This window comes from Tasmannia lanceolata, unplaced genomic scaffold (genome assembly GCF_043159265.1).
Source record: "Tasmannia lanceolata isolate RefF3 unplaced genomic scaffold, GAP_Taslan_0.1 ptg000003l, whole genome shotgun sequence".
NCBI lineage: Eukaryota > Viridiplantae > Streptophyta > Magnoliopsida > Canellales > Winteraceae > Tasmannia > Tasmannia lanceolata.
Window position 1 is genome coordinate 18,542,647 of NW_027518680.1, and position 9,828 is coordinate 18,552,474.

At 42.2% G+C, this 9,828-nt stretch overlaps 1 protein-coding gene across 1 annotated transcript in view; it reads right to left on the reverse strand.

Annotated features, from left to right (window-relative positions):
* Positions 1–318, reverse strand: part of LOC143866541 (carotenoid 9,10(9',10')-cleavage dioxygenase 1-like) — a 48,365-nt gene extending 48,047 nt beyond the window's left edge. Inside the window, exon 1 of the mRNA XM_077375996.1 lies at positions 175–318. Within this exon, the coding sequence (XP_077232111.1) occupies positions 175–318 (144 nt within the window). The remainder of the gene's footprint in view (positions 1–174) is intronic.
* Positions 319–9,828: the final 9,510 nt, after the last annotated feature.

Consider the following 9,828-nt stretch of genomic DNA (forward strand, 5'->3'; position numbering starts at 1 on the left):
TTTCAAGAAAGGCTGCTTTAAAGAGCAAAAGCAAATCAATTCAAATGCTAACAGCTATTGATAATCTAACATTCTATCTTAATTTGTGCACTAAAATGAAAAAGATAAAAGGCAAGAATCAACAAATAAATAAGGAGAAATTGTAGTGATCTTGAGGAGATGAATTATCTTTACAGCAGAAGAAAGTAATGTGTTGAGATGACTAAAGTCCGGTGGAATTGAAGGCTTTTTCATAAGACCATGTGCATGGAAAGCAAAGCAAAAGGAAGAAGCCATGTTTGGACGTTTTATGTCTGGTCTCTGGTTTCTTATAGACATTACCACTGGCTACAGTTGTTCTAAAACAATTGAAAGCGTTGCAAAGCCTAACCAATTAGAGATTCTCGTTCGGAACCCCTCAAGATTCCTTCTAGAAAACGAGCGAATCAAGACAAATACCTCTTGGCACTTCCTGTATTGCTAAAATTACAGGAATATTCTGTTTGCGAGTTTTAATATTAGGTGAGGCGCCAAGAATGATATGTTAATTAGTTTTCCTTGTCATACTTTAGGAGGAATGCTATGCCCAACAAGATTCTATTTCTCATATGCAACCTACTATTCACGTTCCATATGTGTATTCCGCAATTGATTGGGTATTCCACTTAGAAAATGGTGGCAGTGGCGCACCATATGTATGGCCCTGTGGGCTTCCATGTCATATCTCACACGCACCATCACGAGTTCATCAATTTTATCTTTGGTGGATGTGGAGGGGAGAATGTTAGAGGTGCCCTGAAACATATGAATTCTCGTCCAATATTGGGGACATATTATTTTAAGAAGAATGCTAGGGTCAAGCGGTTAAAGAGTCGCTTGAACCTACTCGGGTTGCCATCGGATGAAAGTCCCCCCTGTTGGCACTCATTAATATCCAAAATCCTTCTATTAACTACGGTTAAAAGCGAATCCTTATTTAGTCGGTTGCTTCCTTTTTCTTTTTGGATTGGTTTCCCTCCCTAATGAGAGTTACCTTCTTTAAGAACGGAACTCGGCTCTACAACGTTGCGGAGGAAATTCCTCCGCAACCCTCTAATAGCAAGGGGTGTGGAAATATCAATTTCATACCCCTTGATATTTCAATACCCCTAATTGATATTTCCACACCCCTTGTTCCCCTTGATATTAGAGGGTTGCGGAGCCAAGTTTTGTTCCCTTCTTTAAAGCTACTAATTGAGTTTTTTAGTTTGAATACTTTACTTGGTGGGACCGGTGATATTTTGATGCTTATCTTTCCTTAACTTACACAAATTACCCTTATAATAACATCAAAATTAGGCCCATCAACAATTCAGGATCATTAAAATATCAGTTTATTACTGGCTATTTTAGTCAACCCAAAAAACACATCTCTCTCACGTGCACCCTAAGAAACAGTGGGGCCTACTTTTTTTTGGGTTATCCAAACCGTTCATTTGTTGGGCCTGATGTACATAGGGTGGGCCAAGAAGACTTCGTCCATAGGATGTTCCTAGCCCTTCGATTTGTGGCAGTTTAAAATGGACAGCGCACTAGAAAAACTTCCATGGATTCGAGGGCTAGGATTATCCTATCGAGAAATTTTCTGGGCCCCCCTATCTACATCAGGGTCCAACAAATGAATGGTTTGTATCACCCAAAAAATGTGGGCCCCGATGTCTTGGGGGTGGGGGTTGCACGTGCATGCCCTAGAGGCACCTTATAATTTCTCATAAAAACCAACTTGACTATAAATCCAGACCGTTGCTTCATTGTATTCTCACTGCCCTTTTGACAATCACAATTTGGATGGTTAGACTAGTTCCCTTGGGACCAAATTTGTTCCATGAAATTTCTTGGATTCAGATCTTTACATGGAGTTTGTCTTTCTTCTTCTTCAATCTATTCCTCTCAGTAGTATTCTTCGTTGGCACTGTATTTTTCAGATTTTGTTTTTAGTATCTTAACGTGGTTTTGCGGGAATTTTAACGGTAATTAAAGCACTGTAATATTTTTGGACTAAAACAATGCCAAGATGGCGCCATTAAAGCTCAGTTTAGAAAAATAAAAAGTAGTGAAAACCAAAAAAATGCACTTACTAGCATTAAAGAAGGTAACTTGTTAGAGAGGGCAACCGACTAAATAGGGTTTCTCTTTTAACCGTAGTTAATAGAAGGATTTTGGATATTAATGAGTGCCAACATGGGAGGACTTTTAGCCAATAGCAACCCAAGTAACCCAAGTAGGTTCAAGAGGCTCTTTAACCGCTTGACCCTAGCATTCCTCTTATTTTAATGTCTATAAGATTTTATATAAAAGGAGTTTTATATAAAGGCCCAACATGGAACGAATTTTCTTTAGTGGGACCCACTCGGTTTGAAATTGAATAAAACTCTTTGAATACTCTTTCTTGTATCAATTGTTAAGGGAGTTCGTGGTCATATAGGATTTCTTTCTCCTTATCCAAGTCTCAGCGGCCCATGAAAATTGGACTCTCTTCCCATCTCACCGACAAACTTGTTTCCAAAGCATGATAATCTCTACTTTTAGAAATTGTGGACACCTCATTTTGATCGAACCCAAAATAGGTGTGTGTGAATAAAAAACTTATCAAAATAGCATTTTAAAGTCCCATATTATACCCTAGGGTAGTATAGGATCCCAATTAGGTCCCTCTAAAATATCGTTTAATTCCGTCGAGTTTTGCCCGATAAACGAGTGAGGTTCGTAGCGTAGTGTAGTGTAGGGTATTAGAGGGGTGATTTAAACAAGGAGGGGCGTGTCAATATCAACCCATATGCAATGAAAGAGGGCGTAAATATGTCAATCCCAATGGACGGTGGTTTATCAAGGCGGGAGAGTGCCCTTACCAAATTTCTGTGTACAACTATCCATGAAAGGAATAAGAGGTGAATATATAGTGTGTTTACTAAAGGTAGCTGTCCATGGGAGATAGAAGGGGGGGTGTATATATCATGTTTTGACTTGGGGTTTTCTTACCCGAATCACCCCCTGCAATAAAAAGCCAGGGCAAAGTATATCAAAAGGGGGTTGTATTTGGAGATCAAGGGGGTGTTTATTTCGCCCTAAAAAAGGAGACAAATGGGCTGATCGCATCCCTTAAGAGAGAAAGAACCAAGGGTGAGGATCAATCTAATAACCCTAATCACATCTTATAAAGGGGATAGAGAAATCGATTGAAGGAGGAGCCTCATTCTGTAGCCGCAAGAGAGAGAGAGAGAGAGAGAGAGAGAGAGAGAGGGAGAGAAGAGAGAGGGAGAGAAGCTAGGGTTCCTTTTCTCCGATCGTCACCTCCGGGAGCCTTACCGGAGCTCCGGCCGATAGATTTTCTGATAGATTTCCTAAGTTGCTTCTTAGATTAGTCTTTTTGTTGTTGTTATGTAGCTAAAAAAAAAGCTAGCTTTGAAACTCGTTCCTGCTAAAAAACCCTTCTTCCCAGCCATATTTTCCGATCAAAATCCAACACACTCTCCAACCAATTCATCTTCTCCGGCAAGCCTTTCCCCGAATCCGGTCAGGAGCTTAACTGGTCTTCTCATTTTTGCCTTGAAAATCTCAGATCTGTATCATCTTTGATCCGAAACCCTAACTCGTTTTCCTTTTCCTCGGCAAGTTTCTTCTTTTCCGATCATCTTTCTTAAGGCTCCGGCCATAATCCGGCGGACTCCGGCAAGTGGATTTGGTCTATTTTCTTCTTCTCTCTCATCTACTAGGTTTCAAAAACCATGGCTTCTTGTTCCAAGATCTTAACAATTGCATCTTCTTCCCTGAAACCCTAGATCTGGCCGTTATTATCCTAATTCCAACTATCTTCAATGTGCTCATCTTCATCTTCAAGAGCAAATTTGCAGAGGGAGACAGGAAAGGGAAAGGCTTGGACATCATTTCCATTATTTGAAATTCCTTCAAATTTCATGGTCATGTCTTCCATTCTCCAAAGATTTGGAGTGGGAGTTCAATTTCTATCGGCAGCTTCAAATATACATCATGTAGTCTATGAGATCAATGTTAAATCTGCCGAATAGAGCAAGAAGTGTTGTCATTAAGTGTCATAGTATGGGTATTAGTTTTCTGCCATTAATATTGGCTTCCTTATGTTTCGATAAATACACAAAATTAGCCTGTTGTAGACACCCCATTTTGACAAGGCCCTAAAGTCCCCAAAATTGAATAGAATTCCCGAATTTCGAGTCCCCAGATGTCCCGAAATTAATCTCGAAATTCCTGAGGGGCTGGGTCCAAAATGAGAAGAAGGTTTGAGTCTTGGAGCACCTTATTACGCGCACTCCGGGGTACAAATTCCCCAGGAGGTTGTTGGTATTCTCGAGAATCCCCCTGCAAAATTTCAGGGCGATCGGGCAAAAAAATGAAGAATAAGACATGCGAAGTATGTGTGATAATCAAAGCTGGGTTGTGGTAGGGTAAATCATCAAAGCATGGTTGTGTGGATATCCCCCCCCCTTTTTTCCAAAAAAGACAAGATATTTTGTTGGTAAAATAGTGATTTCTCATCTTTAGAAGGGCAAGTTTGGAATTCTGACAATTCTTAAGGTGTAAGTAAACTTTATAAGCCATTGGATCAAATCAAGGGGTGAGGATCATTTGAGGAGGAGTGAATAAAAGGAATGGGCAAAATGCATTAGGAGGGGTTGTCCAGGTGAAGATGAAGGGGTGCAAATTCACCATCCATTTTCTTTAAAGAGCCCAAATCTATTAGGGTTTGAGAGGGGTTTTTTTCCATGGCTTGGAGGAAAAAAAGGGAGAGAAGGAGAGAAGAACCACCTCAACCACCATTCCCTCCTCCACCAAGCCACCACCACCACCAAAACCGGTTCTAACCAAACTCACCATCCCTCGCAAAACCCATTCTAAAAAGAAAAAAAAAAAGGAAGAGGGCAGCCAACACCATCTTCTCCGGCAAGCTTGCCGGAATCCGGCAAGCCTATCCCCTCCCACCTTCTTCTTCTTCCCCTCTTCTCAACACCACATCTCCCAAACCCAAAAACCCATTTCTTTCGAAAAACCCAACCACCGAGCCGCCACCTCCATTAAACCTCCACCCTCAGCCACCGTACCCCACCACCTCTGCAACTCCATACCCGAACCTCCACCCTCAGCCACCGTACCCCACCACCACCAACCACAGCCACCACCAATCGCACCAATCCCCAACCACCAAAACCCATTTTCTAAAAAACCAACAACCCAAACCCATTTCGGAAAAAAACCGACAACCGCCACCACCCACACCACCAACAGCCACCCAAACCCTTCGAAAATCCTCCACCATACCCAACCTCCATTAAACCACCACCCCCACCAAGCTTCTCCACCGCCACCCCCTCTTTTACCCAAAACCCAAAAAAAAAAAAAAAACCGAGAAACAGAGGAGAGAAAAAAAAAGAAGAAGAAGAAGAAGACCCACTCCGGCCGTGCCTCCCCCCTTTGTCTCCATCAGCCACCACCGCAACCCTCCCCGTTTCTTCTCTTCCACCACCCTCGGCACCACCACCACCATTTTTATTTTCTTTATTTTTAAAAAACCCCAAACCCAAAAATCCGACCCACCGGCCCTCCTCTCCTCCCTCATCTCCATCGGCCACCGTCACCACCGATCCCCCTCTACCATTTTCCCCAACCCATTTCAAAAAACCCAACTCATTTTCTACCTCCCCACAGCCGCCGCACCTCCCTCTCTGTTTTCGGCGATATTATCAAAAAAAAAAAAGAAAGGAAAAGAGAGAGAGAAAGAGAGAGAGAGAGAGAGTGAGAGAGAGAGAGTTGAAGGAGAGAAGAGGAGGGTTTTCTCGATGTTGTTTTATTTTATTTCTTTGTTAGAAAAATCAGAGTGAGGGAAAGAAATTGCAGAGGTGGACTCGAGCCCCACCCTCGATCCGCGGCCTCCCCATCGCTGCCGATTAGCACCATCATTGCCATGCCCAAAACCACCTCATCCTCACTTGAGAACCCAAGCTGATCCCTTTTTCGCCATCTCCAAGCTTCGATCCATCGAATCCCAAGCGCAACCGACTCCAGCAAATCATTCGAGCCGTGCCGACCATCTTCAATCTGAGGTAATTGCTACTCTCTTTCTTCTACTAGTTGTTTATAATGTGGGTGGTTTGATTATCGTGGAAATTCAATTTACCTGAACATTGCTAGCCTTGTTTTAACTAATGGAGTATTTCTGGTCTTTAAAAGCATGGTATATCTATACCCCTATCGTTCGATCTCATCTTGGGTTTTCCTATTGGTTATTACCCTAAGGATGTATCGTTCGATCTCATCTTGGTTTTTCCTATTGGTTATTACTCTAAGGATGTAAAAGGTTCATGATTTTTGTCTTGTGATTAATTCCTTTGGTCTGTTAAAAGTTTTAGTATCTGTGTCAGAAATCATTATAGATGGGGTTTGAGATTCCTTGTGTTCTTCAATTTGGAAATAAGAACGGTGCTAAGTTGGCCAATGCATGAAAAGTAGAGGTTTACTCAAATACATGTTGAGGTGATTTATCCTAAAAAATGTATCTTCCGTGTTTGAATGAGATTTGAATGTCTCGTGGGAGCCATGAGAGGTCCGTGGGTTAATGTTAGAGCAAGTTATCTTAAACATGTGCTCAATCCTGTTTGCGTGCTAGCTAACCCAATTTCATTTGCTTAGTTGAACTTCCAGCATATTGACTTTAGTCAGGAGAGGCGGGAATAGTAAAAGATGCTTCTATTCTTGTATTTGCATGTGCCAGGTGCTATTTCTTGTCTCTTTCCCCTTCTAGGATCCTTATAGAGTTCGGGTTTCTTTTGTGTTTCTGGTTCCCCTTTATTATCATATTTCCATAGGGCCCAGGCTATGACGGAACGTATCTTGAGCCAACCCCTTCCCTTCCTGCCTTAGAGTTTTCGCAGGTTAAGGGATTTCTTCTTTTTTTAGAGTCTGTCATAGAGAGTTTAGGATTCCGTCCTTCCATCTTTCAGAGTCAGTCTTCAGCATAGGAGTCAGTCCTTCAGTCTTTCAGGAGTCAGTCCTGTCATCATAGGGGTTAGGATTCTGTCAATCCCCTCATCCAATCGCGTGATTTTTCTATCCGCTCTTGCAAGGTATAGGATGCTGTCCAACCCTTGCAGAGTTCTTATTCTGTTCATTCCCCCCGCAAAGCATAGGATGCTGTCCAACCTTTGCGGGATATCAGGAGTCTGTCCTCCCCTTGTGATGATAGGATTCTGTCCTCTTGTGTCGAAAAAAATCAAAAAAATCTGAAAAATCAAAAATCTCAAAAATCTCGAGTCCTTAGAGTGTAGTTAGGAAATCTAGTCCGAACTACGGATGGCTTGATCCCTAGCTGAGGGGTACGTAGGCAGCTCAGGCGTGCTGCTGGCATCCTGAGTTCAGTCACCTTTTTTTTTTGCAAATATATTTCACAACTTCAAAAACTTCTATAAGCTTCAAAATCTTTCAAACCTCTCAAAACTTCAAAAATTCTTCAAAATAACCTTACCAGAAATTTTCAAAAGATCTTCTCATAGAGTTAGCAGTCTGTCCTAGGCGTGTGGGGTGTCTTAGAGTTAGGAGTCTGTCCTGACTGTGTTGCTTTGTGTGTCTGGTCGTGTGAGTGTCCCTAGAGTTAGGAGGCCTCGAGTCGTGGTCGGTTAGACACTTAGTCGAGCCGATGACTAGACTAGAATGCGCTTAGATAGCCCATGGTTTTCCGTAGGACACGCAGCCTAGTCACACTTAGGGTGTAGGTCCACCTGCATTAGTTAGGGCATATAGGGAGTCCTAAAAATTACCATTCACTTGAACTTAAGCAATGGCGCAAAAAGCTTTAAAAACTAGTCAGGTCTAGTTGATCGAGTCTAGGATAGCGGTCCTAGAGGGTTAGGCATTGTAGTTTAGCATAGGTCGCCGAACTACGTTGGCTCTGATTCTTCCCGAGGCCGGGATACGTAGTGCAGCTAGGATGGATGGCCATCCTGGTCCGAGTCAATTATCGCATTAGAGTCTAGGGTTTGTCATATTGTATGTTTTGCTGTGTTTTCTTACTTTCATGTACAGATCCTATACTTTTAGCTGTAGCATGCATGTGTTTGTCCACCAGAACATAGACACCAATTAGGCATAACACTCATAACCTAGCTATTCTTAGGTGGCATGTCTTTCATTTCTTTTTGTGTGTGCTTCTTATTCATCTCCGAGATATGCATGATTAGCTAGACGTTATCTCGGGGATATTCGTTCCCATTTCACATGATTTTTGCCCAAAACTCTTCAAAGTTAATAATAAATGGCATAAGAGACCAGGTGCTCGCACTTGGGCGAATCGGGGGCGCCTAATCCCTTTCCCATTCGTCATCAGGCACGGACCTTTTATATCTCTGGTTATCTGTTGCGACAGAGCACAGCATGGGATCCAGGGCCCACTTCCTTGGATGGCGACTCTTTCTTTGTTTAAGGTGCGCCTCGAATCCGGGTTAGTCCCCGAATCGAGAGGTATCTCACTTTACATCGCCGCTCATGCTGTGAGGGGCACTCTTTCGAGAGTTCCTTGGTGGAGGTCTCCTTCACGTGGATGATCTAGAGACTTCCTGGGGGACCCGTCCTCCCGCCTCTCTCGGATCGGGGTCCACAGATTGGCGACTCTGCTGGGGAATTTTTGAAACATTACCTAACTCTGTAAAAATGCCATTTTAATTAATTTTGAAGAAATTTGGGTCAAAACCAAGTTAAATGGGAACTTTATCGTTAGAAATCCAGGGGCACCAAGTAGGTGCGTAAATAAAACAATGGATTCACACACCGCACATCATGCATCGTCATATTCTTTATTTCTTTCATTGTTTTTCATTGTTATTGGCTCCACGGGATAGATTCGATGCGTGCCCGACTGGGATGTCATTACACCCTGATGGTACTGTTGAATCTATTTCCAAGCTATGTGCCGGTGCTGCAGCCGTAGACATTGGGCGTACTTTTGTCTACAGCAGCCGATGGGCAATGAAGCATACTATGTATAACATTGGGCGTACTTTTGTTATACATGTTAAGTATGTTTCATACGCATAGTACCCGATAGATTGAGTCCGGAGCCTTACTTTGTTTTATATATTATGTATATACTTACTGGCTTAGTGAAACTCAACTAGGAAGTACCCGTGTTTATATACATCTATATTGCATTCATATAAGGGCGAACACGTGTTGCTTACACTTGTTGGAGCCTAGAGTTAGGGGCCTTATCCTATTTTTTTAGATTAGGGTAGCTCACCTTATGTGGCTACGACACGGTCCTAATACACTCACATGTCTGTCTTGAGTTAAGTGTCTTGACTCTGTAGGATTATATTTAGGGCTGGTGCCCCTGGTTAGGGTGTATATACGTATATATACCTATTTATATTGATTATTAGATTAGGGCCTACTTATTTAGTGAGGTTCCCTTATCTAATCCTATCGATCTATCTTCAAGATTTAGACCCGGTCTATGACTTACTTCTGTCATTTTGTGGTCGTGGTCTTCTTTTTGATCTACTGATCATCATCGACCATAGATGAAAAATTCAGTGTTGCCTATCATATCCTTTTCCTATGATTGATTCTGATCTGATTATATTCCACTTGTTTGATTGCGAGTTTATCTTGCCGACATTCATTCAAGTGTGTTTTCTTGCTGAGAGCCTTACTTTATCTTAACCCTGTTGGCATACCCTTTGTGATTAGCAGCTTTAGACCCTCCCTTGCATAGTCGTTATGCTGTCAAATTTTTTTCCAAATACCTTGGGTTTGGTCTATATCATTTTAGACTTGTTGACAAACTCT